The following is a 23,431-nucleotide window of genomic DNA, read 5'->3' as shown; positions in this document are numbered from 1 at the left end:
TTGCTTGGTTGGACTCAGTGTTGATAAGTTAAAGAGCAATGAGATCATAAAGTAACAATTACACATTTCTTGGATTACCCATTCTGTGCTCTATAACACAGGAGGACTCTAGGACCCACTGAAGGTCCACCTAAGCTCTTTATTAGATGGGCTGCCTCATGCAGGCAAAAGACAGGAAAGCCAACGTCGTATTGAATGGTAACAAGCTGGAGAGAGAAGATGCTCTAAGAGTGTGTGGACAGGGACTGACAGCCCCACCCAATCCAAACCATCTTCCCCCTGAAACCCACTTCTGGCTTAATGATTTCTGCAGAAACAAGCATGTGAAGTCCAAGGATGCAAGGCATTCTTGGAGTTGAAGTCCTCTTATAGAGTTTCCTAAAGAAGTGTATGTCACTTCTCATTGGAGGATGGATAAAGTGGAGAAAAGAAAGGAGGGATTCAGGATAAAGAGACAAAAACAGGGAAGTGAGAGGCATATTCTAGAACTAGCTACTTAGGGCTATTGACTGGACTGAAAGGTTGTGCAGAAATAAGAGTGGGAAGCACAAGGGCTGGGGCCTGTACTGGAAGGACCTCAACTATGCAGTCAAGAAAGCTCTTTAATGTGCTGTCTATTGTGGAAAGGAGCAGGGTGGGCTTGGCAGCAGATGTTTCCAAATAACATGCTACACCTAGACAATGAAGGAGCACCACTTAGCTACATTAGAATTTCAATGATCACTGGAAGTTGATAATCTCGGTGGTTTCTTCTGGAAGCTGGGGTGTACACAAAAGCTCCATTTTGAAGACCTATATTTAACTAAAAAAGCTAAGCATCTTTTACAGACTGGTCTTTGAATATTTGATCAGTCTTTGTTTATTCCTTGTTCAGTCTTTGTTTGATGAGCCTGATCTCACACAGTTTTCTTTGGGGCTTCCTAAATATGAGTGTCTTCAAGGGGGGCTCACTGACACCTCCCCAGGCCTGCCCCTGCCTCAGAGGAGTGTGGGGACTGTTGTACCATTACCGGTTTTTAACACAAAGCCACAAAGAGATGGACACTAGGCCTGCATCTTTGTGTTTTGATGGCTGAAGGCAGTTATGCCTTGGCACCAGGTGGCATTACTGTTACTAAAGATGGAAAAAGTGATAAAAAGCTTGCGTAGAGTAATTCCACTCTCAGTGACATCAAAAAAAGGTGGAGAATAAGGAGAAATTTAGGAAAGGAGCAGAGATAACAAGGAGCCTGCATTTCCAGCACCTTCCATAGGTCAATGAAGAACATGTAGCTAGATATTTGTTTGATAAAAACATGTATGTATATTAGTGTACTACCAATGCCAAGCACAGGGCCTGGTGCATAGGAGATTCTTCATAAATTATACTGAATATTTGAGTTAAGTAACTTATGTAAAATAGTTGTGGAACACATATCAACAAGAAAAATTATTAATTACATATGCTCTTGCTTGTAGTATAATCTTCTTTGTTTGGTTTTGTTTTAAAAGGCTCAAGTTCTGAGGTGGAGGGAAAAGAAAAAATAAAAAGTAACCTCTAATTTCATTTTTCAGAATAATGACTTCTAACATTTAGGTATATTTCTTACAGTCTTTTTTCTAGGTATACCTTTGTTCATATATAAATTTTAATTTATTTAAACCAACTGTGTAACCTAGAGAACAGAAGCATAAAGTAAAGAAAACTACATGGACTCACTAAGCTTTATTCTCTGGTACACTCCTAAGAGACAAACACGGTATGCAGATGCATGCCTGTATCTGACACGAGTCTCCACCGGCTTAATCACACATACTTGGAGCCTGCTGTATCAGCACACACACTTCATATTATGCTTGTGCTGCTTTTTGCTATTGGTTTTTAGCACAATTTAATTAAGGTCTAATTAATATCAAACTAAAACAAAACAAGAAGGCAGGCAAAAACTCACAAGTTTTTTGTGGCCAGTCAGCTTTCTAATCTCAGTAACTATTCAGCATGTGCCCATCAATCAAACTTGGCCTTCCCCACTGAAGCTATAACGAGAGAGAGAAGTTAGAGGCTCGTGCGTTGATTGCCCCTGCGTTGCTTATTTTGCTAAGACATGATCCCAGCCTCTGAAACAGGCTTTTAGAGCAACCGCCAGTCCAGAGATCTATGGTGAAGATAGCACTTGGGCCAGCAAAATATTTTAATACATTGGCATCATATAACTGGACGCTATCCTTGTTTTCCATGAGCCTTGGAAGGCTGTCCACATACTTGAGGAGTTTTGAGTATCCCTCACTCTGTCAATAGGCTGGAAAAATAATGGGCTTTTCTTAAGCATGCTAAGAGGGGCTTCTATGAAGGGCACTTATTGTGCATTTCGGATATTTCTTTGTCCTTTTTCTTTCCTATCTCCTGCACAGGAGGTAGTACGATCAGGCGCCGGGAGGGGTGAGGGCGGCTGGTATGTGCCCTCCCAAACCCTCACCACAAGCTCGGCTGCCTAAGCTGAAGCAGCCACACAGAGAGCTAAGGAAACTTTAAAAACTTAATTAAGGGAGAAAAAAAAGCAAACAAAAATAATATTATAGTGGATTTACTGAGTGCTGCAGCCTTGCCAGGGAAACCGCAGAGTCTGCATGTATATGTTTCTTATATAAGACATATCTAATTAAAACAGGAGACGGGACTACAAGCTTTCTTCTAAGTTCATTTAAATACATGTTTATGTTGTGTTTAAATTCCCTGTGGGGTAATGTAATGCTGATCCAAAAGCATAGAAGCAACTTGATTAGGCAACTGTAGGCCCTTGTGAATACTTTTAGCCTTAAGTGCTTAAGACTTAACTCCCCACCACACACAACAGCTATCTACCGAGGCCAGGCAAGCCCCAGACCCGAGACAGTACTTCCCCCGATGGACTGATTCGCCTTCACTTGTGTAGTGTTCTTTCATACCTGGGCTCTTCATCTCAAAGTTTATTATACTCCAGCCTTATTTCTGCTCTTCTGTGCACTCAATAATTTATGTTATCTTTTCAGGTGTTATTTGGTAAAAGACTTTATTTATTTATTTTTAGAGAGAGGGGGAGGGAGGGAGAAAGAGAGGGAGAGAAACATCAGTGTGTGGTTGCCTCTCAAGTGGCCCCCACTGGGGACCTGGCCAGCAACCCAGATGTGTGCCCTGACTGGGAATCGAGCCTGCCACCCTTTGGTTTGCAGCCCGAGTTCAATCCTCTGAGTTATGCCAGCCAGGGCTCAGGTGTTATTTTTATTTAAAGAATAGTTATTCTCTTTTCACTTTTCATACCACTTCCTTTTGACAGTAATGAAAATATTTTAAATTAGACTTGAATTTGGAGAAATTTAAAATGTTTACAAGTTGCCCCAAATATCCACTTTATACATATCTGAATAAAAGTTTGGGGAAGGAAAATGTCATTCTGTTAGCTTATGATACAGATTGTGCTTTAGGACCTTGCTTCTTAAACTGTGCTCTGTGACCCGGCAGCCTCAGCATCACCTGGGAGCTCGTCAGAGATGCAGAAAGAAGCTCAGGGCCCTCGCCAGACAACCAGAATCAGAATCTGAATTTTAATAAGATACCCAGATAATGGGTGAGTACATCACAGTTTGAGAAGCACCAATTCAGGGTCAATTTGCTTTCTGGATAAATCATCCTTGGATCTGAGGCCCATCTCTCTTGAGGTGTTATACAGTTTCTCTGGTAGGAAGAACCCTTCCTTCGGCACCTTCGACAGCCTTTTATGGACTCCTTAGGAGCCTGCTACGTAGAATACAAATAAAGAATCACCACATAAGTTTTTAAGTCTCTCCTTTAGTTTGGTCTAAATTTAATTTATAATGATTCTGGACTATAACTAGATAGCTGAAAAATTGATTTATTTTACATTTATAAACATCTTGCAATTGAGTACTTGTAAACAAAAAAAAATGTCTTTAATGTCATACACCTATACATGGCCCAGTAGAGCCTCTGTAGAATGTTTATTCTGCCACAGTTCTTGAGAAAGTGTAGACTGGACTTATGTTACTCTTTTAAAAATATATATTGTTAATATAGATCTAATTTTACTTCACCTTGAAATGAATATTTCATTACTGGTTGCATTTGTTGTGACGTTGTTGAGAAAGGCTGTAATTCCATCATATATCCATTTTAAAATAATCTCATCTGTTTAACAACATTATTAGACTATCCAAAAGGCCATTCCAGGTTCAACTAAATAAAGTAATTAAAATAAATTTATGATTTGTTCTAAAACTTGAGCCTAATTCTAAGACTACTGTGATATTTGCTGTTATGTTTTTAAAGAAATACTAACCATTAATAAATATAACCATTTATTGCCAAAGTCTTATTTTATGAAGGAAGAACAAATGCTCCTTTGTTTAAACACTCTTAAGGCAACCTTGAAAATAATTTTTAAGAAGTTACTGACTCAGAATAATGTAGTTTCCAGAATTATCCAGGCTCCCCCACTCTTCATTCAGTAGATAAATGATCCTCCTTCCACATGGCCATGGTTATAGAATGGTAGGCAGAGACTAAACATTAATTTTTCACTTATTTATCAAAGTCATTCTCTGCCACTATGAGTAATAGCAATTCAAGTGATTTCACAACATAGTCCAAGACTAAAAAGTTATGTCCTATCATAGGTGTTGAGAGTCCAACAGACACTAGGATTTACCTTGACTCAGTAAACTCAGTCCAGACTGACGAGAGATTATCACTTCGAGGACAACTGCTCTGGCTGCCCAAGGAAAACCATCATGCTTGTTTGCATAGAGGCTCAGGTATAGACTCTGGTTAAATTTAGGTAGCCACAGTGTGATTGCCTTACATCATTTCAGTTCATTTAAGTTTCATACACCTAAGATTAATGGCCTATTTTAAAGTGGGAAAAAGTTTTAAAAAAATCTTAAAATAAGAAACGTGGTTTCTACCAGCTATCAATTTACTATATCATTGTCATCATCATTGCTAGCACTAATTAGCACATTAGCACTTCCTATTTGCTGCAGACTAACTAATCTGAATTTTTTAATATATTAAATCATTAAAATGAACAAGAATTTTTTAAAAGATTTTATTCATTTATTTTTACAGAGGAGAAGGGAAGAAGAAAGAGGGAGAGAAACATCAATGTGTAGCTGCCTCTTGTGCTCTCCCACAGGGTATCTGGCCTACAACCCAGGCATGTGCCCTGGCTGGGAATTGAACTGGTGACCCTTTGGTTCACAGGCCAGTACTCAACCACTGAGACATACCAGCCAGAGCTGAACAAGAACTTTTTGAGGTACATAATATTATTCTCATTTTAAGAAGAGGAAGCTTAAACCAGAGAGCTTAAACAACTAGTACAAGGTCATATAGTTGAAAAATAGCAGAGTTGGAATTTAGCTGAATATTAATATGATTTGGTCACCTTAAATTTGTGAGCATAAAGAACACATATTGTGACCTTATTCTAATTTGGGAGGGAAGAGGAATGACTTCCCTTATCAATTATTTATTTGCATTTGTTAACTTTTTTACCTCTCTTTTTTGACTCAAGTATAGACAGTTGAGTTTACTTTCTGTAGGTTAAAAGTATAATGGCATTATGAAGTTGAAATATGTGCCTGAATATATTTTTCAGAATTTTCCTTTCAATTGATAAAGTGCATAATATACAATGGTATATTATAATGAAAAATACTTTCATATATGTTTAATGTAATAAAAAGTGAGTTAATACTAGCTCAGCTGCAAGTTTTGCCTGTAGCTCTGATGTAATTTTTTAATCCAATTTTATATACTGGGGAAACAGACTTTACACTCGAGACAATGGGAAAGCTCTAGAAGGTTTTGAAGAAAGGGAATCCAGTTAGAAGACTATCGTAATCATTTAAATGAGGGAAATGAGTCTAGGCAAGTGGGTCAATGACATCAGAAAAAAATGATTGATTTACAAAAGAAGTCTCAATGGGGATTGCTCAATTACAAGATACATGAAAAGAGTGGAAGATGCTGTAAATGCCTCCTGAATTCTGAGTCCAGGTAAAGTGAAGAATGGTGGAGAGAGAAAGGTCTTTGGAGAAAAATGATGAGTTTAATGTGGACTATAGACTCTGAAGGGGTGAGACATCCAGTTTGAACTTACTCAGTGGTTAGATATGAGGAAGGCTGAAACTTTATAGAGAGGTCCGGAGCATGTGTGAGATTTGGCAAGATTCCTGGCCCTTCTCCAAGTAAAGGCCACTGAGGTGGTTAGAATGGGCTTGGCCAGGTGGGGGCAGCAGAGCATCACCAATTGCTGGGGACAGTGAGACAGCAAAGACGGAACGAGGGCTTTGAAGCTGAAGCTAGGTCTGAGCCTTTGGATGTATTAGCATTTGGTGGCGGGAAGAACTAAAGCCAGCTAAGGACAGAGAGGCAATGGGACCCTAGAGGTGAGATCACCTGCAGAGCACAAATGTATGAAAGCCAAAACATGGCAAGATTTCTAGGAGGTAAGAAGCAAGTGACTGGTGACTTTGAAGAAAGTGATTTTAGAGGAGTAGTGGGGACAATAATAGATTAAAAGAGACAAAGTGGGGAATGAAAATGGAAATAGGGAATTTTTTTCAAGTTGGCCAATGAAAGAAGTGTAGTGTCAGGATGGTAGTTTGAAGGGAGGCATGATAGATGGAGGATTTTTTTTTCACTGTGAATTGGTCTTGTAAATGTTCATGAGCTGAATGGAATAATCTCATGAGGAGGATAATTGGAGGTGCCAGTATAAGAAAATAGAGGATAATAACAAAGCCACCTCTCAGAAGAATTAGGATATAATCAAGTGTTCTGGTGGAAGGCTTGGGTTGGAAGAGGTCAGGGAGGAAGAAGATAAAGATAATAGAGATTTTATAAATTTTTAGTAAGTGCCTACTTTGTATAAGTAAGCTGTGTTCTGAATGAATGTTCATTGGTTATTTGGAAAGCTTAAGCCATTTCCTTAAAGGAACACGGTGCTACAGCGGATGCGACCTGTGGGAAGCGGGATGATTCAGGAGTGAGCTCTTCAGACAGCCCTCAAGTCTCGAGTCACCTCCCGCTTTACAAATGTGGATCTAACCCAGAGTTCTGTCATTCCTCTTTTCACTTTCCCATTCACTTCCTCAGAGATGATTTCTACTTTTATGGTTTAAAATATTGTTAGCTATATAGAAATCTTTATCCTCATGTTATAGGAACTCTTTAGAGTTGAAGTACTGGATATTTAGCAATCAGTTCCTAACACAGTGCCTTGATATCTTACGTACTTTTCCTGGAACCAAGGGCCTCCAAGTTGGAAATGTACTCAATTGGTTCTCAGTCTTGGCTGCACATTAGAATCAGTTGAAGGCACCTCTAAGCAATATTAATGCCTTGCCCCATTCTCAGAGATTTTGATTCAAGTGATTTGGAGTGGAGCCTGATTATCGGTATTTTTTTTTTTTAATTTACCCAGGTGACTGTAATACACAGCCCTGGTTGAGAACCCACTGACTTAGACAATGAGCAAATTATACTACTACTATTAGGAAACTTTAAATTCAACATTTAGTATAGCCTGTCCCTTTAAACTCAATGTGACTAAGGTAAAATGCATTTCCAAAAGCAGCTTTCTCTTCTGGCTTTTCTGTTTTTGTCAATTGCACCTCCATAAGCAAAAGCATGAGCCTTTTTTGATTTGGCATTTGCCCCATTTCCCTGTATCTGGTTAGTCTTTAAATCCAGTGTCCTTCAGGGTCTTATGCCTGTCCCCCACAGCTCTGCCCACCTCAAGGTCATCAACTTTAGGCAATCTCTTGCTCTCTTTTTTGACTCAAGTATAGACAGTTGAGTTAATCATATATTTTTGTGTGCATAGCACATTGTAGTTATGGTTTATCTTTTTTGCAAAATGAAGGAAATATTACATACGTTGTTTTCCCATTCCCCTTTTACACAAAAATTTGCCGATTTTGTCAGATCTTTTCCCATTAACTAAGATGCTGGCTTTTGTGTAAGGAATCCTGATTTCCATTTTGTTACTATTATTTTAAAATCAGTAATGGGTGATGAATTTGTCAAATGATTTTTCAGCATCTGTAGCAATGGTCAGTATTTTTCTCCTTAGAAAACAATTAATATCATTAGTACTTTAAATGATCAAACATAACAATATACCTGGACTTTGGCTGATTTTCCATTTTCATATATCAACAATAGTAAACATTTAAAACATTCCTTAGAGTTGGCTCTTTCCCTCAGATCTTATTTTCAGTTTATGGTTATTTTGACCACAAGAGGAAAACTGGTCAACTTAAATTGAAATGTCAATGGAAAATTTTGACAAAGAAACAGTTTTGTCTGGAAGACATAGCTCACTGTCCAGCCCATTGAAAAAAAAAAGGTCACTTGTTATTATTGTCCCCATTATTGCTTGATTTCTCACCTAACAGCTTAACCACACCACCAGGTCTTGGCTTCTCTCTCACCCGTCCTTTGCCATTTCTGAGCATCGATTGCGCTCCATGCACCTTCAGCTCTTTGGGGCTGAATTACTTCTTTTATTGTTACTTTTTAATTAATTCATTGGCAGAATGTTTTTTCCACATTTTTAGAAGAGCTTTGGTTCTAAAAGAAGTATTTATTATACATGTACTTTAACCCCAAAGGAAACCAGAGAAAAGTAAACTGGAATAAGAAATTAATTTTCAATTTACAGGGATGTGAAGAGATGAAGTCTGGTTAGAAAAAAAGTTCCTGAAGTAAATAACCACACTGGCATTCAATCCTTGCCATTAATGTGGTTTGTCATAACACCAAATTAAATTCATTTTAAAAAACATCCTGTGTTCTTTTAAATAAATATTTTTTCTAAATTTAAGCAAAATGAAAAAGCCCATTCAAAGTAGTAAATACTAGAGTGCTTACTTGTAAGGCATAGTGGTAGGCCCTGAATAGGGTAATAAAATGAGTAAGTCCCTGCCCTTGGTGCAGGGAAAGTGTCTTTGTCTTCTAGAAAGGTTGCATAGACAAGAGTCTGGTGTCTAGGAGGGAGCTTCACAAATTCCCACACTCTTGCCCCTTCTTGACCAACAGGTCATGAGTCACTTGACACCTTTAAAATCACAAAATCCCTGCCCTCATGGATTTTTATTCTAGGGTCATGGTTGTGGGGCAGAGGGTGGGGGCAGGTAATAAACAAATAAGTAAAATAAGCAAGTAAGTGTTACGGAGGAAAAGCCAAGGTTAGGGAGTTCTGGGCATAATGATGTTGCAATTTCAAACGCACTGGCCAGGTAGAGTCTCATTGGTGGGGGGCTGAAGGAAGGAGCTGACTGAAAGAAAGGTGTTAGCCAAGAAGACATGTATGGCAAATACCAAGGCCCTAGCTTGGGACTGTTCCTGGGCTGTTCAAACATGAACTAGGAAGTAGCAGCAGTAGGCCAGTGTGGCTAGAACTGGTCAACTAGGGACAAAGCACAAAGAGAAAATTTAGTGAGTTAAGAAGTGGAGAGATTTCGGGTTTTACTATGATGAGAGAAACCACTGGAGGATTTTGTTGAGTAGAGGAGGGACATCTGATTTACAGCTTAGGTGGATAATGACTGAAGTCAGTCATGGCCAGAAGCAGGAACACAAGAAGCCACCACAATAACCACGTAAAGAGAGGCAGTTGTAGTGAAGTGACAAGAAATGGTTGAATTCTGCATATATTTTGGTAGTGGAGCCAGAAGGATGTGCTGAAGGTGTGACGGGGAAGAACCAGGCCAAGTTGCTGTCAGCTTTGAAAACTGGTCAAAATACTCTCCTCATCGCCTTTGCAAAAGGTGGAGATTTGTACATGTCCAGATTCTACCTATTCATCTCAGTCTATTTAATCAAAATCTCCAGCATCATGGCCCTGGAAACCATACTTTTCAAATGCATCTTCATGATTTTTCTAATTTGACTTGGGCTAACAAAACTGGCTCAGGGCTCGCTTGAATTACGTGGAAGAGGCCATGCCTTCAGGAAACAAATGAGAAGCACATCACTGTGCAAAGTATGTGGGTTAGTAGGCTAATCCCACTCTGATCTCTCTCTCGCAGAACGTAGAACAGTATAAGAAGCCTTAAGGGGGTCGAGCTAAGCATGGGAAGCTTCCTGGAGGAGACTGATTTCTGCGAAGGATTTCTCAGGACTATCAGGAGCGAAGGGCGGGAAATGAAAGTCAAAGATGATGAGGTGTGACTGTGGGGTGGCAACCGGCTCATGCCAATCCTCTCGTTGGAGCCCTCTGTCACCCAGACGCAGTCCTCCAGCAGTCGCGGCTCTGACGCAGCGACTCCACTACAGCTCCGCCCAGGCAGTGACCGGCCCATTTTCCTCCTGTCGCTGCAGCTCTGGTTTCCGGATGGTCCTGATTTTAGAGCGGACCAAACCGGATGAAGGTCGCACGCCGTTTTCCGCTTTCGTGCAGGTTCACTGAAACCCGGCCTTGAGCTGGCACTAGTCGTCCCTTTGCGCAGGCGCCGTCTGCAGTCCACGCGCGGCACTATGCCGGCCGCGCACGCCTCGCGTGTCCGGGCCTTGTATCGCCGCATTTTACTGCTGCACCGCGTTCTGCCCCCAGACCTTAAAGCCCTTGGTGATCAGTACGTGAAGGACGAGTTTAGGAGACATAAGACGGTTGGTTCAGAAGAGGCCCGGCGTTTCTTGCAGGAATGGGAGGCAAGTGACTGCCCCGCCCCCCTTTCCCTGCCCTACATTCTTGGGGGTCCCTCAGAGGTGTCCCCGTTTGTCTCTATGAAAGACCGGCTGGTTTTTCCGGGTCCCACGCCAGCGGTAGCCTGTTCTATTTGAATTAAACAGCGCAAAGCTCTTCAAACAGTACTTCCCAAAGTTACAGCCAGAGCTCGTGGATTTCTCGCACGGGTTCCTCGCTGGAGCAGATCCCGTTCCATCAGCGTCTGCCCGTGCCAGGCGCTGGAGAGGTGAGGATGGGATAAATCACCGTCAGGTGCTCAAAGAGCTTATGTCCCCTCCAGTGCCTTGCACGGAGCAAGTGCCGATTAATAAAGTAATGGTTTTCTCCTTACCTCTAACTTTTCATACTTAGAGTCTTGTTTCCATAATTACTATTTTTAAGACTTAAGTGCTCTTTGTTGGGTCTTAATAATGTTCTTAGTTGACTGATACAGAAAGCAGTTAAGCCTGGGGGACTACAAGCGTTGAAAGAGAAAAATGCTGGTCAGTTTAAGTCAGGTGAAAGTTGGTTTCTCCTGAGTCTCAAGTCACGTTACTTTGTTACATCACCCCGCATTATTACCTTTAAAGCAGACACCTGCACTAGGGATTAGCCCTTTCTCTACCACCCACCCTCCGCCTTTGGGTGGAGGAAAAAGATATTCAGAATATTATATTTCGTGGGGTTGGGAGCCCTGTAGGATTACCTCTAGTTCTGATTTGTAAATATCAAGAAACAAATGCAATTGGAGATTAGAGTGAGATCTCAGGTATTTGAAAACTTGAAGCAGTGTTTGTATAAAAACAGGTAAGCAATCCGTCAACCTAAAATGTTAATGGCTGAAGAGATGACTGAAGTCTGTTGTTAAAGGTCATACAGATTAGAGTGAACACAAAACCTTGTCACTGAATCCCAGAATTCTTGATTGTAGAATTATTGAAGCTTGCAAAATGTTGCAAAAGGGACATTTAGGACAAGGGTGAAATTTAGAACTTTCCTAAATATATTATGTATTAGAGGTACTGGGTTGGCCAAAAAGTTCATATGTTTTATTTTTCCTGTAAAATAAGAGACACATTTTTCATTTTCACCAGTAACTACTGATTTGGGTATTTGAGTATGTCGGCTATCTCCCATGTGGTGTAACATTGATGTTCTCAATTAATGTCTCAATTTGATCGCTATCAACTTCAACTGGTCTGCCAACTATGGAGCATCGTCCAGTGAGAAATCTCCAGCACAAAACTTCACAAACTACTTTCGATACAGCATCTTCTCCATACAATAAACAATTTGTTGTGTGTTTCAGTTGTGTTTTTACCTTTCTTAAAATAATAAAGCATAATATTCTAAAAATGTTGCTTATTTTCTTCCATCTTCAATATTAAAATGGCTGCATAAAAATTCACTGATTTTGACTTTTTAAAAAATGCACGCCTATATGACAGCTATCACAATACAATTTAACAAAATTGTTTTGAATAAAGTTAAAAACAACTAAGCACTATTAGAGCTATCTTTCAGGGGGAAAAAAGGAACTTTTTGGCCAACCCAATTAATTAGCCTTCCTGGAGCTAGGGAATTTGAATATTTTAAAATGATGCCCTTGCTGGTGTAGCTCAGTAGATTGAGCACCTGCTTGAAAACCAGAGAGTTGGTTCACTTCCCAGTCAGGGCACATGCCTGGGTTGTGGGCCAGATTCCCCAGTAGGGGGCGTGTGAGAGGCAACCATTCATTAATGTGTCTCTCCCCCCTTCCCTTCTCTAAAAATAAATAAAAATCTTTAAAAAAATAAAATGAAAACTAGTACCTTTTAATATCGTAACTTGGTCTTGGAGTCAGAACTGGATTCAAATTCAGGTTTTGACATTTATAAAATGTCACATCACTTAATTTTTCTTGTTTTTTTAATCTGTGAAATAACAGTATTTACAATATGCACTTAAAGGTTTTTGTATGTAAATGTATTTAAAAGCACTTGGTAAATTAATTGCAATGAAACTATGTGATATCAAGGTGTTTAAGTGACATCTTTTAAGCCAGGTCAGTTTGTGGCAGGACAGGAGGGAGAGTCTAGCTGTGTGTTGGAAAGAAGTAAAGGCTCTTTGAGAGGTCCTGAAGTATAAGAACTTGGAAGCTTTTAAGGGAAAGAATAGGAACTCATAAATTGATAGTAGACTGGAGGAAAGAGAGGGCATTAAAAAAAAGATGTGAAAATAGTGTTTTGTTCAACCTAGAAGGCTTGGTATTAGGAATTCATCTTTTTTCCCCCCTTAACTCTCAAAATAATTTTAGACATACAGAAGTTAAAAAGACAATGCTGAGTTCCCATACATCCTACGCTCAGCTTCCCCTTATGTTAACATTTTGCATAACCAATTATCAAAAACTAGCAAATTAACATTGCTACAGTACTCTTAACTACAGCCTTTATTCACATTTTGCCTGTATTTCCAGTAATGTTCTTATGTGTCCCAGGGTCCTACATTGTACAATTTTTAGCCATCCTGTCTCCTTAATTTCCTCTGGTCTATGACACTTTCTCAATTTCTTATCTTTCATGTCTTTGACACTATTTTGCAGAGTATTAGTTATTTTGTAGATTGTCTCTCAGTTTGGGTTTGTCTGGTGTGTTCTCCTTATCGGACTGGTGTTAAGCATTTTAGGGAAGGATGCCACGAGGGTGATGTGCCCTTCTCCATACATCCTGTCAGAGGGCACAGGATATTACTGGTGATGTAAACCATGATCACTTGCTTAAGGTGATGTCTCCATTATGAAATTACTCTTTCCCTTTTTGAAATTCACACATATTTTGGGGGAGATACTCTGAGGCTATACAGATACCCTGTTTGTCCTTAAGCTTTTCCAACTAATTTTAGCATTCATTGATGGATCTTCCCTTTGTGTTACAATGCTGACTTTGTCTCCCTTATTCCTTCTGAATTTATTCGTTGGAAATGTTCTGTAGGCAAGCATTGTTTCTTCTTCCCTGCTATTGATCTAGCATTTTTACTTATTTTTTAAAAAAGATTTTATTTATTTATTTCCAGAGAGAGGGGAAGGGAGGGAGAAAGAGAGGAAGAGAAACATCAACGTGTGGTCACCTCTTGCATGCCCCCTAATGGGGAGCTGGCCTGCAACCCAGGCACGTGCCCTGACTGGGAATCGAACCAGTGACCCTTGGGTTTGCAGGCGGGCATTCAGTCCACTGATCCACACCAGCCAAGGCCTAGTTACTTTTTTGGAATGAAGAAAAGTGTGACCAATGAGGCTAGGGCCCTGTACTTAATAATCTGGCAATTGGGTTAAACCCAATGATCTGCTTGGTTAAAATAATAATTCTTGCCGTTGAAAAGCAGCGTAGTCTAAGCCTGGGAATTAGAAGAGGTAGGGTGGATTCTACCAAGAGAACCAGTTTCTTTTTTCCAAGGATGAGGGCTAGGGAAGACTCCAGTGACTAGGCAGGGAGAAAAACCTGGCTAGTGCAGTGATACCAGAGAGTGATATCCCTCATTTGGCCTTCTAAGTCATTTTTCTCCCATGTGTTCTTCAGAACATCTAATTGATGATTGTTATACTTGATGCTACTAGTTATGGCATGAATTTCCATTGTTTTTAGTTTAAAAGTTATTTATTTTAAATATATTGTATTGATTCTGCTATTACACTTGTCCCAACTTTTCTTCCTTCGCCCCTCTCCATCCAGTATCCTCCATTCACTCTGGCAATCCCACCTCGTTTAGTTCATGTCCATGGGTCATGCATATAAGTTCTTTTGACCACTCCATTTCCTATACTGTTCTTAACATGCCCCTGTCTATTCTGTATCTACTGATTTGTACTTCTTAATCTCTGTACCTTTTCCCCCATTCTTTCCCTTCCCCCTCCCAACTGATAGCCCTTCAAATGATCTCCATATCTATGATTCTGTTGCTGTTATGGTTGTTTGCTTAGTTTGTTTTTTAGATTCAATTGTTAATAGTTATAAATTTATTGTCATTTTAATATTCATAGTTTTGATTTTCTTAAATAAGACCCTTTAACAATTCATGTAATAGCTTGGTGATGATGAACTCCTTTAACTTTACCTTGTCTGGGAAGCACTTTATCTACCCACCAATTCTAAACAATAGCTTTGTTGGATAGAGTAATCTAGGTCGTAGGTCCTTCCTTTTCATCACTTTGAATACTTCTTGCCAGTCCCTTCTAGCCTGCAAAGTTTCTTTTGAGAAATCAATTGACAGTATCATGGGAACTCCTTTGTAGGTAACTCTGCTTTTTTCTTGCTGCTTTTAAGATTCTCTCTTTATCTTTAACCTTTAACATTTTAATCATGATGTGTCTTGGTACGGGCCTCTTTGTGTCCATCTTCTTTGGGATTCTCTGTGCTCTGTCCTGGACTTGTATGTCTATATCCTTCACCAAATTAGGGAAGTTTTCCTTCATTACTTTTTCAAATAAGTTTTTAATTTCTTGCTCTTTCTCTTCTCCTTCCGGCACTCCTATGATTCGAATGTTGGCACATTTGAAGTTGTCCCAGAAGCTCCTTAGCCTATTCTTTTTTTATTTGGATTCTTTTTCTTCTTGCTGTTCTGACTGAGTTTTTTTCCTTTCTTGTATTCCAGATCATTGATTTAATTCCAGTGTTGATTCCCTGTAAATTTTTCCTTATTTCACTTAGTGTAAACTTTGTTTTTGCCTGGATCTTTTTTATGCTGTTGAAGTACCCAATGAATTCCTGGAGCATCCTGATAACCAGTGTTTGAACTCCGCAGCTGATAGATTTCTTATCTCCATTTTGTTTGGTTCTTTTTCTGAAGTTTTCTGTTCTTTCATTTAGGCCATATTTCTTTGTCTTCTCATTTTGACAGCCTCCCTGTGTTTGTTTCTATGTATTAAGTAGAGCTGCTTTGACTCCCTGTCTTAGTAGCATGGCCTATTGTAGAAAAGTGCACCAGTAAGTTGGATGGGGTGGAGCCTTAGATAATTGCCAGGGTGGGGCAACCCATTTGAACCAGGTTGATAGAGCCTCAGATATGGTGTCACTGCTCTGTGGCTCTGTGTCGGGAGGGCTTAGAAAGGGGACAATGCTGCTGCCTGGCCTCTGGAGTTTTGTCCCAGAGGAAGTTGTCTCCTGGCTCTGGGACAACTGACTCTGAAGTGAGACACTTCAGTTTCTCCCCCATGCCAATGGCCCCTTTTCAGCTGCTGCCCTGGTGCTGGAGCCCAGAGGGAGTGGGTCTATGTAAGTCCTAAATCTGTTGTAGGCTATTTAAGAATTTAACAGGAGATGCCTGAGATCCCACAGTTTCTTTTGCTGCCCCAACCCCCACTAGTTTTTATAGCCAGAGGTTATGGGGACTTATCTTCCTGGCAGTGGGACTCTGGCCTGGGTGGTCTGGTATGAGGCTGGTGTGAGGCTGGGATCCCTCACTCCTGAGGTATCCCCTCCTGATATTTATCTACCACATGTGGGTATGAGATTCCTGGCTCTGGCGTCTCTACCCCTCCTACTTGTCTGGGTGAATATGACTTCTTTAACTTCTTTGTTGTTGGACTTCCATTCAGTTCTATTTTCTGATGATCTGGGTGATAGTTGTTTTGTATTTTAGTTGTAATTTTTGCTGTGGTTGTGCAAGGAGGTGATCCATGTTTACCTACAGCTCCATCTTGATGTTTATATTGTGCTAGTTGAGAGTGACACAATTGTGCACTTACTGTGCTTTGTGTAGTTTGGTCTCTGGGATTCTCTCACACACTTCTAAAACTACATATGGATTGAATGGATTCTGAATTTGTTTTACTTAATGGGCCAAGTTGGGTACCGCTGGAGAAAAATAAGAAGGAAAGACTGAGAATGTTAGAGGCCTCAGTATTAGGAGAGTTCTCTATTCCCTTCATTTGTGATCACAGATAACTGTGGCAAATATTACTGGGAATTCAGCTGGGAAAGTTTCTGTTCAAGGACCAGTTGGAGTAGATAGGTGGGAAGTATTTCATTTTATCTTTTGGATAAAAATGTAAATGAATATTTACAGAATAAATAGCGATTTTATGTAATTTCCTTACCATAGGAGAAAGATAGTAAATTCTGAATGAGATGTTGGGAATCTGTTAGGGAGAATGTCGGTAACTGGCGATAAAATATCCATTGCAGTCTTACTCTCAAATCTTTTAAGAGGCAACTATTAGAAGTGGAATTGGAGGGTGGTACTCAGGGGTGTTATGGAGGAGCTACCTAAAAGTTTAATAATGGCCATTTTTGAGGTATAGCTGATTTAAGTAGTTCTTTTCATTTTTCTTTCTGTGTCTACCTGTTGTGGAGAGAACTTCTCACTAGTTATTTTTTGGAAGTCAGAATAAGCACTGGAAGTTAAACAGCAAGTAAAACATATTTGTGATAGAATGTGAGATACAGAGTAAAAAACAGTGAGCTCCCAGGAGCTGCTCTGAAGATACTGTGTGTGTGTAATTTTCCTTTTTCTGCCCCACTTGTTTATGTCTATTGCTTTCTTAACTGGATTCTGGTATTTTTCTTAAGTAGCTGCTTTGCTGTATGTCTGTTGGGGGATGTTTATAGTGGAAGTTCTGGTTCTGGAAAAAGCAAAAGCCTTAAACATTCTATAGTTATGGATCACTTATTATTGCCAGGTAAAGTGCTAGGCATGTGGGACACAAAAGTAAATAATAACTGTGGTTTATTTTCATGGTGTCCAAAAAATAGTAGAATACAAATCCATAATTATAATGTAGTATGCAAAGGTGTCTGTTAAATGCTATGGGAACAAGGGGGAGTGGATGAAGTTGAAGTCCACATATGAAGTTGATGTCAGAGCTGAGTCTTGAGCAAGTCAAGGATACTTGAAAGTGTCATGAAAATGACTTTTTAGAAAGAGAATAACATGTGCAGAGGTATTAAAGTATAAGAAACAGTATGTTTTTTTCTAGAATCTGCAGTGATGTGTTTGGAACTTAGTGTATTGTGTGGGAGATTAGGAAAAGATAAAGCTAAAGAGGTATCAAGAGATAGGATATTCTACTAAGGATAAAATTTATATTTTGAATTGTTGAAAGATTTTAAGCAGTGGTGGAAATGATTCAAATTATATTCTAGAAAGATCACTTTAGCAGCAATATAAAGGAATGATTGAAAAATGAGCCAGACTGAAGGTGAGGAGAACTGTTAGGAGAGATGTAGTAATCCAAAATACCTTTGTATCTGAACCAAGACAGAGGGGTCGAGAATGGAGAGTATGGATTTATTTAGGTGTTATCCTTTTTAAGGTAAAATGAGACTTGACTTAGTGACTGATAAAGGATTAGTGAGGGGAGGAAATAGAATGGATAACTCTCAGGTTTTAGAACTTGATACCGATAACCAGAATAGGTATATAGGAGCAGCAGGTGGGGAATGAGTTCAGTGTGGTACATTTTATGTTAAAAATTCTGGTGCGGCAGTCAAGTGGAAATGTTCTGAGATATGTATTGATCTGATACTGAGGAGAAGATTGTGGCTGGAGATTTGGAATTCCTTATCTGTAGTTTGTGGTCCCAAGGTATGGATGGAAGTTCCAGGCTGGGTATAATACAGGAGAAGGTGGTGAAAGATAGCAGTAAACAAGATGCTGGAACTGTCCTGTTATCTTCTTCTGTATTTAGTTGTTCCCAACTACTTCTGCGAAGGAGCATACTTTTTTCCTTCTTGATTATGTTTAATTAGATTCGTGTGATAGTTTAGATCTCATAACAGTTGCCTCTTTGTTTTATTTTGTTGTATTTGTTTTAGAAAGGAGGAAGGGCTTCAGACATAATGTAACCATCTATTTGTAACTCACATGGGACATCTTTTTCTTATTTATCACTTTGAAGTGGATGATCAGATAAAAAAATGTATGATTAAGTTGCATGTCACCTATATTTAGAGTCTTTTTAAACTTGGTATAATTAGGGTTGAATGGGTATTTTGCAGTTCTTATAATTGTATGCCTCTCTTACCTAATTTGAAGACCTCATTTTGTTGCTTTTGAACATCCTGATTTGTAGTTTGTATTTTAGTTTGGGGCAGAAAAGGAATGAAGTACCTCTCTGTTCAGTAGAGGGACAGTGTGTGGGAGATATCTCTACCAAATATGAGTGAGTCATTTGGAGACCTCTCAGTTGTACTCTTTATTCTGAGTGTTAGTCAATGTAGTATTTCTTGTGGTGGTGTATTGAATGATGATGTGTCACACATGTATGTTTTTTACATTAACCTTTACCTTTAAAAAATTTTAGTAATATTGTGGTCTTTAACCAATGGTTGAAAAGGAATAAAGCAGAGGATATGAAATAGTGTATACTTGGAACATAAATTGTTTCTTTTTTTTCCCCCACTTCTGAAACATTTGTATTTTTAGTGAAGCTTTTAAGATGTTTTTATTTAGGAACATTTAACTTTTATTGGTGTCATGAGATGTGTTCTAATAATGATTATGTATAAAATAACTAAAGGATTTTTTAAAACCATCAATATTTGATCAATATTTCATATATTATTGACTTTATAACTATACTACTGGAACCTAGAGGTATGTTCCTTTTGTTTAAATGATTTAAAATTTATTGGATTTTACAGATTTAAAATAATGGATATAGCATAATAATATCAGTATGCTAGTGAATATGGTTCTAAAGCAGATCTGTATGTGTGTGACTGTGTATGTGTACGTAATATGTCTTAAAATTTTGAAGTAAGTTTTTACACATATTTTATGGTAAAGGGTTATATGTATGATGTTAATTTTATTGATTTTCCTTACTATTTTATGAACTAAATACATTTTATGGTTGCATAATAAGAACAACTGTCTGGATCTCCAAAATATATAAAGAACTCACACGACTCTACTTCAGGAAGACAAACAACTCAATTAAAAAATGGACAAAAGACTTGAACAGACATTTCTCTAAGGAGGACATACAGAGGGTCCGGAGGCATATGAAAAGATGCTCAGCATCACTAGCCATCAGAGAGATGGAAATTAAAACCACAATGGGATACCACTTCACACTGGTAAGAATGGTCATAATACACAAATTAATAAACAAGTGATGGAGAGAATGTGGAGAAAAGGGAACCCTGATGCACTGTTGGTGGCAATGCAGACTGGTGCAGCCACTGGAAAATAGTATGAAATTTATTCAGAAACTAAAAATGGAACTGCCTTTGACCCAGCAATTCCACTGCTGGGATTATACCCTAAGAACCCTGAAACACCAGTCCAAAAGAATCTCTGCACCCCAATGTTCATAGCAGCACAGATTTACAATAGCTAAGTGCTGGAAGCAACCCAAGTGCCCATCAGCAAATGAGTGGATCAAAAAACTGTGGTACATTTTACACAATGGGATACTATGCAGCAGAGAGAAAGAAGGAGCTCCTACCCTTTGCAACAGTATGGATGGAACTGGAGAGCATTATGCTAAGTGAAATAAGCCAGGCAGTGAGGGACAAATACCACATGATCTGACCTTTAACAGGAACATAATCAACAAAAGAAAAAAGCAAGCGAAATATAACCAGAGACATTGAAATTAAGAGCAATCTGACAGTAACCAGAGGGGAGGTGGAAGGGGATAAGAGGAGGGAAAGGTTTTCAGAAACAACTATAAAGGACACATGGACAAAACCAAGGAGAGGGGTGGAAGCAGGGGAGGAAGGTGGTTTGGCTGGGGTGGGAGGGAGTGGGGGGGGAATGCAGACAACTGTAATTGAACAACAATAAAATATTTTAAAAGAAATCTTTGAAAAAATTGTAAAAAATCTTATGCCTGTGGAGAAGACAATGCAGATGACTATTAGGATATTTTTTTTACATGCTTGGTTCATGTTTTTTTAAAAAGAGGTACATGATGGGGGGTTGGTTGGGTGGGGGAATGTGGTGGCGGGGGAATGGAGACAACTGTACTTGAACAACAATAAAAAAAATAGAAGTACATGAGAATTAGAATTGACTGAAAGGGAGCTTCACATTACTTTTAATGCACTTAAACTTTTTTTAAAAAGCAAAGTAATGTATGCATGTGGTTAAAAGTTAATTAGTATAGGAGAGCTTATGATAAAGAGCAATATACAAGGTCTGTCCAGAAGGTATCCAGCCATGTAATGTGAAAAGTAGAGACATTCATTGAAGAAGATACAAGATACGAGAAACATTGTACATAAGACAATGACGCCTCAGTCCCCTTCAAAGTAGGCACCTTGGGACCTCACATAACTCTCCCAGCACCCCTTCCACTGTTCAAAACACTCTGCAAAATCCTTTGCTGGAATTGCCATGAGCCACCTCCTAGTATTTTCCTGAATCTCATCAATGGTCTGAAATCTGTTCCCTTTCAAAGGTGATTTTAGTTTTGGGAAAAGCCAGAAATTGCAGGGCACCTAATCTGGGCTATATGGGGGCTGAGTCACCTGGGTGATTTGATGTTTCCCCCCAAAAACTGCACAAGACATGATGTATGAGCAGGTGTGTTGTTGTGATAAAGTGGCTGATCACCAGTTGCCCATAGCTGCAGCCTTCTTAATTATCCCAGTAGGTTCTGTGGAGGAATATTCAAGCTTAAAGCAAAATTTGATGCAGGTTCAATGCTCTACTTGCTCAGTCATTTTTGAATGTGACGGCCACACAGTGCACATGCTCACTCTGTAGTATCTACTGCCCTCCCTGACTAGTACAGTGAAGTCATCATTGTTCATGCATGTATATTCCAGTCCACTCTCCTTGGCTGCCAGGTTACATCAATGTTGTGTAAACCATTTTTGTTATGTTAACTATGGCTGGACTTTTCCTGGACAGATCTCACATTTTTATTTATTTAGAGAGGGGGAAGGGAAGGAGAGAAACATCTATGTGAGAGAGAAACATGTATTGGTTGCCTCTTGCACTCACCTCAACCAGGGACAGAACCCGCAACCCAAGCATGAGCTTTGACCAGGAATCTAACCAGCAATCTTTCGCTTTGTGGGATGATGCCCAACCAACCAAGCCACATCGGTCAGGACAAGAGCAATATATTCTTTATTTCTTAAGTTATCTCGTCTTCTGGAGACACTGAAACTTTTATTCTGATCTCTTTCATATTTCAAATATCTTGTGAATCTGGTTGTCTGTCCATTTATAAGTTGAGCAATAAAAGCTGACTGAGAACTGTATATATGTAGGTTTGTTCACTGGAAAATTACTCTTAGGGTTACAGAGTTTCAATTAATCTTTCGTGGATTTGTTTTTCACTTCTGATTTCCTTACCTACCTGGTGTTTGTGTTCAGTTGGTTCTGGCAGTTTTGGCTTTATCTTCAGCTATATTATCTTGTTTCGTATTCTAAACTGTGGCTTCCTCTTTTTCTGAGCTGTTTTGTTGCATTTCTCATTGATCTTGAAAAATCTGTTGCAATTTCTTAGCCAGCTAATGGCTCCTCTATTCTTGTTCTCTTAGTCATTATGTATCACTCCTTTAACAAATTTCATCAGTATCATTCAGTGGGATTTCAGAAGGGAAAGGAAATAAGAAGTTCCTGTGATTTCCCCAGTCTGCCATCTTGGACTGGAATCTGTAGTTTTTTCATTTTAAGTATGAAAAAACTAAGGCCTATAAAAATAGAATGACTTGCTTTGTATCACACAGCTAGACAGACAAATATCTTGTGCTTTAACCTCATGAAAATCTAGTTAAAGTTTTGGAAATTAATGTTTCCAAAAGATATTAAGCTTTTGCAGTATAAAATGATTATAGATTTTTTCTTTGAAATTTGCTTGTTTGCTACAGTTTATTTGTACATTTAATTTTTTCTCCATTTTTTAAAATGTTTCCTAAGGGAAAGGAGAGCTTCTTAATCAAGTTTTTATCTTCTACACCTCTAGCATAATTGTTTAAATTATGTTTAAGTTATGATTTATTTTGGGCTAATGTTTATTAGCCCAAGATGCTAACTGCCACACATTTCTCTCTAAGAGATTTGTTTCCCAATAATGAAGTAAGAATTGAAGTTACAGTGCTGTAACTGTTAAACTGGTGTACCAGTCAGGCACATACATGTTTTCTGTGTGATTTTTGGAAGGTTTCCTTGGGCCTCAGTTGTCTCATTAGGGGAAATGATATTGTACCCTTGAAATTAGGGATGGGCCAAAGTGTTCTCTTTTACCTCCAAGATAGAATTTTATTAGGAGATGAGTTAAAATATATAATGGCTTAGTCCCTTTACACTTTTCATTGGTGCCACTGATTTTTCTCTTTAATATTTTCTGTTGGTTTTAAGGTTATGTGTTACTATAACAATAGAATGGTAATAAAAATACAGTGCATTTTGTCTTTTTAATGTTTATACTTAACATGAAATTTTTTACCTTCTGAATTAAAAAATAGCTAAAATAAAAAGGCAAATAGTATATTTAGGATTAGTATGATATGTGACTGATAGCATTAGTATAAAAAGAGTTTATTTTACTTGGATAGGGAAAGCATTAACAGCTTTAATAAAAGAATGAGCAAAATGACCTCTTGAAAAAGGAAGAGGTCATTCAATGATTTATGTTCAAAGATGTTAATTGCTGTGCTGCATGTTTATGGCAATAGTGAAAAATGTAAAGCAGTGTAGATGTCCAGTGATGGAAGAACAATGACATTATAACATAGCCATGTGATGGGTGGGTTAGTGTGCAGCCATTAGAAATGATATTT

General features: G+C 38.8%; 1 protein-coding gene across 4 annotated transcripts in view; it reads left to right on the top strand.

The window, feature by feature from the left end:
- Positions 1 to 10,443: 10,443 nt before the first annotated feature.
- The window catches only part of SDHAF3 (succinate dehydrogenase complex assembly factor 3), a 51,661-nt gene continuing 38,673 nt past the window's right edge, over positions 10,444 to 23,431 (top strand). For 3 of the 4 annotated variants that reach the window (XM_036010585.1, XM_036010584.1, XM_036010583.1), the window contains exon 1: positions 10,448 to 10,696. In XM_036010585.1, coding sequence (XP_035866478.1) covers positions 10,523 to 10,696 — 174 coding nt within the window. In that variant the 5' untranslated portion in view covers positions 10,448 to 10,522. Of the gene's footprint in view, positions 10,700 to 23,431 lie in introns of all 4 variants that reach the window. The other variant, XM_036010586.1, reaches the window with a different exon arrangement.

Source organism: Phyllostomus discolor, chromosome 10 (assembly GCF_004126475.2).
Source record: "Phyllostomus discolor isolate MPI-MPIP mPhyDis1 chromosome 10, mPhyDis1.pri.v3, whole genome shotgun sequence".
In the NCBI taxonomy this organism is placed as follows: Eukaryota; Metazoa; Chordata; class Mammalia; order Chiroptera; family Phyllostomidae; genus Phyllostomus; species Phyllostomus discolor.
This window is presented reverse-complemented; position numbering and strand designations above follow the sequence as displayed.